The sequence below is a fragment of the Alnus glutinosa genome, chromosome 10 (genome assembly GCF_958979055.1).
Source record: "Alnus glutinosa chromosome 10, dhAlnGlut1.1, whole genome shotgun sequence".
NCBI classification, from domain to species: Eukaryota; Viridiplantae; Streptophyta; class Magnoliopsida; order Fagales; family Betulaceae; genus Alnus; species Alnus glutinosa.
The window spans coordinates 7,173,132-7,179,239 of record NC_084895.1 but is presented as its reverse complement, the minus strand read 5'-3'; the positions used below and the strand labels follow the sequence as shown (position 1 = coordinate 7,179,239).

Sequence of the window (6,108 nt, the reverse complement as noted above, 5' to 3'; positions counted from 1 at the left end):
TCTAAAACAAATGTACCAACGAGAACAATTGCTCGTGTCGTCTTGGTATATATATCATTCCAATTTTCTTTGCTATCAGGGGATTTTTGAATAGTTGAAAAAAATAAAAAAAATTATTATGCGTACGGGATGGCCATTGAACTTCAATATTCTAGAATTATAAAATTCAAACATTAATCGGGATACGTACCCACCCATCTATCATTTTTTGTTTGTTTCCTTTAAATTTTGGGCCTAAAAAATGTGAGAGTTTGTGTAATTAATGGAGATTGGAGAGGATTCCTATTTGACACACAGTGCGTGCGTAAACTTGTCAGTATAATTTTGCTTAGTTTTCCCCGGTTTCATAGAAGGGGCCGGAGATTTTCTTTTATAATTAGAGGGAATAATTTCACAAAATGGTATTAAATTATATGTCATTTTGAGATAAAGGTACTGAATAAGCAAACGTTTCAAACTAGAGTATTCAAATTTTTAAACATCTCACTTAAGCGTATTTCATTAGGATTTGCTATTAAATCTTAATGGAGTATCCAAAATATCCCTAATATTTTTAGGAAAAAAAGAAAAAAAAAATGCTAGGATCTAGGTATTGGTCAAAATTTAACGAAATTTGTAAAAATACCTATGCCTGGATCGGGTACTTCATTAGGATTTGCTATTAAATCCTAATGGAGTACCCAAAATACCCCTAATAATTTTAGGAAAAAAAAGAAAAAAAAAATGATAGGATCTAGGTGTTGGTCAAAATTTAACGAAATTTGTAAAAATATCCATGCCTAGATCTTTGAAAATTTTTATAAATTTTTTTAAAAAATAAACACATGGCTATTTTGAGAATTTTTGTACGATTTAACAGCAAATCCTAACGGAGTACCCTTAAGAAAGACGTTTGGAAACTTGGGTACTCTAGTTTGAGACGTTTGCTAGTTCATTACCCTTATCTCGAAACGGCATATAATTCGATACTCTTTTACGAAGTTATTCCTAATTATAGCTTAATAGATTGATTTAGTCTTAACCCTTAGCCTTCTCATTCTATTTTTGAATTAGAGAAGTTATCCATCTTTAGAAAAAATCTTTCTTTTTGCGAGGCTCTTCTCCGCTTAATTCGTGCGTGTGCCAAACACCACTCTTTAGCCATCTTTAAACGATTTAGCATTTGATATTAAGATAAATTCACGAGCTTTTATGTCAAAGAAAGGAAGAAAAAAAACAAAAATGCTTTCCGTTTATGACCGTAAGACCGTTGGTTATTTAACACTTAACCTAAGACAAGTTAATTAACCTTGAATTTAATTTGAAGTAGCTAGCTGCCTGAAAGCATGCAATTAATAGAGATCCATAGGAAGGCGAGGCTTGAGTACAACCTCTAATGGTTCCGCCTTGGGCAAGGCAATTCCCAATCCTTCACGCATATCCACCTTCATACCTGCAGCTATGGTTGTGATATCAAATCCTTGAAGCAAACGAGCCAGCGCCAAGTGAACCACTTGCATGCCGTATGACGCTCCTGGGCATGACCTTCTACCATAACTAAAAGGAATAAACTCAAAATCTTGACCCCTGATATCAATCTCCGAATGAGTTGTCATAAACCTCTCCGGCTGGAACTCCGTTGGGTTTGACCACACGCGCGGGTCTCGTTGCACCTTCCATATGTTGACGATCAACTGAGTGCTCTTTGGAACAAAGCGGTCGCCAATGTTGCAGTCTTCCATGGCCTCGCGCAATCCTGTGACAGGGCCTGGTGGGTAGAGGCGTAGAGTTTCCTTAACAATCGCTCGGAGGTAGTTCAGGTTCTTGATATCAGATTCTTGCACCCGTCTATCCTTCCCGACATGGATGTCTAGCTCTTCTTGGGCAGCCTTTAGCACGTTTGGGTGGTTTAGGAGCAAGGTCACTGCCCACGTTAGAGTGACAGCTGTGCTTCCTGCGCCTGTTAGGATGAGAATCTGCGAAAAAAAAAAACATATTTGATTAATATTTTACATATTTAACACTAAGCCAACAGCAAAGGCATCTAATAATGTTGAATAAGTACTGTGAAGGGCTCAATTCTTACTAGCAATCATAAGAAATGAAGAACTAACGTACGTACCAATGTTGTTGCCTTGACGATGGTATCGCGTGTATGCCCCGAGATCACAGCATCCTCCTCAAGGGTTGATAACATCGCATCCATGAAATCCCTTTCATCTCTACTTTTACACTCTAATTTTTGCTGGCGAAGATGTTCCTTAAGCCAAATTTCAATCAACGAGTCCATTTCCTTGGCAGCTCTCTTCATGGAACCGATATGCCCTTTAAAGTCCAGCCATTCAAGAAAAGGAACGGCGTCTGACATGACAAAAGTACCGCTCAGATACAAAGCCTCGTGTATCCCACTTCTAATGCGACTCCCCTCGCTGTTCTTGTCGCCGTATTCGGCAGAGGAAAATCGCTTCCCAACAAGCTTCGTGAGGATGATATTGAAAGTCATCTGCTCAAACATCTCGCTCATGGTAGCCACGCTGTTGTTTATAGACAGCGAGTACAAGTCTTTTATCAGCGACTCCACTTCTGTGTTCGGAACATGTTTCGTCATTTCCACCCGATCGCTCGACAGAAGCTCAAGAATGGCCATCTTTCTCATGTCGCGCCAATATTGTCCGTAAGGAGCAAGAGAAAAGATAGCATTGTTGTAACCAAGGTATTTTCCAGCTGCTATGCTTGCCCTCGTGGCAAAAACTCTGTCGTTGGTGGCCAAGAATTCCTTGACCATCTCCTTGCTGCTCACCACCAAGAGCCGATGAAGGCCGACCTTGAGTGAGAAGAGTGAGCCGTATTTGTCGGCCATTGCCCCAAGAATTCGGGGGACTGGGTCTTGGCCTCCGAGAAGATGGAGGTGGCCTATCAAGGGTAGTGCGCCGGGTGGTTCAGGGATTCCGATGAGCTTGGCGCGACTCTTCTTGGCATGAGATGCAATTCTCAAGACTCTACAGATTACTAGCAAAGCAAGAAGGCCTACAATTGTTTGGATATGAGAATAAAACTCCATGTTCGTCTTGAGATTTTGGGATCGATGGCATATATGCAAATTATACAAGACTTACAAGTGTAATTTATAGTAGAAATTAAAGCAATTGTCAGCACACGCCACATTTTTCGTGTTTTTTGCATGATTAGCGTACGAACGGGCACCAATGTCTAACTAGCGAAGGGTTGATTTATAACTTGGTGGATGTCCCACATGGTCCCACACTTATTGCGAATATAAGAGTGATTGATGCATAATAATTGTGCAATTGTTATGCACCTTTTTAGAGACATGGGGTGGGATCACTCCATATCTCGAGGCTCTTGCTTGGCTATATACTTCCATCTGACATGTGGATATCGATTTTAGATATTCGCATCAGCCTCTTATTTTTCTTATCTACATCTGCGCGATTATTATGGTTATTAAATGCAGTTATTATCCGATATCCACAAATAGGTAATGAGCTTATTTTAAAGGATTTTAAAAATAATTTGAACCGACTTTTAATGTTTTGAATTTGTTTTGAAAATATAATGCAGTATCAAAAATATGTAGAACCGAAAAAAAAAAAGAAAAAAAAGAAAAAAAAGAAAAGAAAATGATGGATACTACCTTAGTAATCAATGCTCACAAAAAACACCATTATGTTTTTTTTTTTTTTTTTTTTATCCGTGATTCAATTAATGAGCATAACAATCAAGTCAGGAATCAATAAAAATTGCCAATTAAATATTGCAATGAAAATGTCTAAATAAACAATGCAGCCTGCCAGCCCCAATATTTTCCATTTCAGGTATATGGGTAATTACGCAGTGCCAACATTAACCCTGCAGCCAACATTAATCATGCAGCTACTTAATAGAAATAATCGAACAAGTATAAAAACCATAAATTACAAATCAAAAAAAAAGAAAAAAAAAAAAAAAGAATATTACAAATTCAAAACAAAAAAAAAAAAATAATGAGAGTCTAAAATATGAGTAAATCAGAGATGAGAGGCAAGAGGCGAGATGAAGAAGACGGCTTTGGGCTCTAGTTGCGTGTGATTAATGTGAACTCGGAAATGAGAAAGAAGAAAGAAACCTAAAACTTAAACACTAAACATAACCTATACGACATGGTTTTGGTAAATATATTCAATATACAATATATAAAAATATTTGTTATATATAAATGATGTGCGGACTCTAAAACCGCTATCCACATCTTCATACGTGGATAGTAATTTTTACTAACCGCATCTACATGTGTGGATAGTGGATAATTACAGATAGCGAATGCATGTACACCCTAATTTGATTAGTCAATGAAAGTGATAGAATGTCTAGAGTAGGGAAGCCAATGAGAGAGATAGCCTGATCTCAGGCCGGCGGGTTTCACATACAGGGGAGAGAGAGACTGGTTGAATACAGGGGAGAGAGAGACGTTTTTTCAAAAAACAACTTTCGCAATAAATGCCAAAAGACAAGGGACTGGGGCGGGATAGAACTATGTCCCGCACGCCAGATTCTCGTCTGGAGTCGTTTCTTATAGAAACGATTCCGTAGGGAGTCGTTTCTCATCAAAACGACTCCGTCTGGAGTCGTTTAATAAGAAAGGACTCCAAAGGGAGTTGTTTTAAAGGAAAATGACTCCAAATGAAGTCGTTTCAATGTAAAACGACTCCAAAGGGAGTCGTTTAAAAAAAAAAAAAAGGACTCCAAATGGAGTCATTTCAATGTAAAACAACTCTAAACAGAGTCGTATTTTAATAAAACGACTTTGTTTTGAGTCATTCTACAATAAAACGACTCCAATTGTTTTAAATTTTTTACTCCAAAACTTTTTTTCTATATATATATAAAACATATATATAACATAAGGAGACGTTTTATAAAAACGACTCTAAATGGAGTCGTTTTTAAGTAAAACGGCTCTATTTTAAATCGTTTCAATTAAAAATGACTCCATTTGGAGTCGTTTCATAATAAAACGACTTTAACTAGAGTCCTGTTTTACTAGAGTCCTTCTAATCAAAACGACTCCAAATAGAGCCGTTTTTTACTAAAAGGGCTTCAACTGGAGCCGTTTTGATAAAAACGACCTCATATAGAGTCGTTTTTGACCAAAAACGACTCAAATTATTTTAAATTTTTGTGTGTATATATATATAACATATTACATCATATTATATATGTATAACATATATATTGCCTGTACATATATTGTCATACTAACCAAATACTATACTTTCTCTTTAGAGAGAAAAACCTAAGAGTTTCATTCGTTGTAGGGAGAGGCTTCCTTTCCTAGTCAGGATGGTCACTTAATGAGGCCGTGCAATTCATCTTTGGTTGGTGTGTGACCCACGCGCGTCAGCGGTTTAGATCTTCAGTTTTATGCACGTGTAGGCTATAACTCTTTTTTCCAATCTCGGAAGGTGTCGATCTAAGCCTGTGAAGATTGTCCATCGCTAAAGGGGTTTCCGGAGAAGGCGTGTGTTTTACACACGTCGACTTCGGCAGTTGTTTCTTTCTCGGATCTCAGTTTGTTTTTTGTTTGTATATCTTGCTTGCGTTCAAAGTTTATCTTCTTTTTTTTAGCTATTTTAAGCCAATTCTTTCTTTTGGTTTTTTGGGTAGAGATTCTTTATCTCTAGTTCACTTCAATGGTGTTTGGTTGGTTGGGCTTTGTGATTATATATATATATATATATATATATATATATTACTTTTATTTTTAGTATATATGTTAGAATTATTATAAATGGTGTTATTTTAAATTTTTAAAATTGGAGACCTTTTTAGATAAAAAAGATGGAAATTTAAGCCGTTTTCAAAAAAACGGCTCTAGGTGGAGCCGATTTATAGAAAACAGCTGAATATTGAGCCGTTTAAAAAGTGGCTCAAAATTGAGCCGTTTTGTAAAAGTGGCTCAAAATTGATACGTTTTGATTTAAAGTCGTTTTGTTTTTTATAAAAGGACTCAAAATAGAGCCGTTTTTAATAAAGGGTTGAAATTGGAGCCTCCTTTTTTTTTTCCTTTTTTTTTTTTTCTTTTTTTTTTTCCGTAAAAACGACTCTAATTAATATTGGCTAGGAAATAGT

The 6,108-nt window shown here is 36.6% G+C and overlaps 1 protein-coding gene across 1 annotated transcript; it reads right to left on the bottom strand.

Moving 5' to 3' along the window:
- Window positions 1-1,167: 1,167 nt before the first annotated feature.
- On the bottom strand, window positions 1,168-3,040 carry LOC133880599 (dimethylnonatriene synthase-like). Its single transcript, XM_062319586.1, has 2 exons — window positions 2,102-3,040; window positions 1,168-1,955 (listed from the first exon to the last, which is right to left on the bottom strand). The coding sequence occupies exons 1-2, from the start codon at window positions 3,038-3,040 to the stop codon at window positions 1,332-1,334; spliced, it is 1,563 nt and encodes a 520-aa protein (XP_062175570.1). The 3' UTR covers window positions 1,168-1,331.
- Window positions 3,041-6,108: the final 3,068 nt, after the last annotated feature.

Bases quoted from the DNA above. Each gene is read 5' to 3' on its own strand.
- LOC133880599 (XM_062319586.1), bottom strand. From the start codon at position 3,040: ATGGAGTTTTATTCTCATATCCAAACAATTGTAGGCCTTCTTGCTTTG. The intron at 1,956-2,101 runs GTACGTACGTTA...TTTTTTTCGCAG, and splicing joins TCGTCAAGGCAACAACATTG to ATTCTCATCCTAACAGGCGC.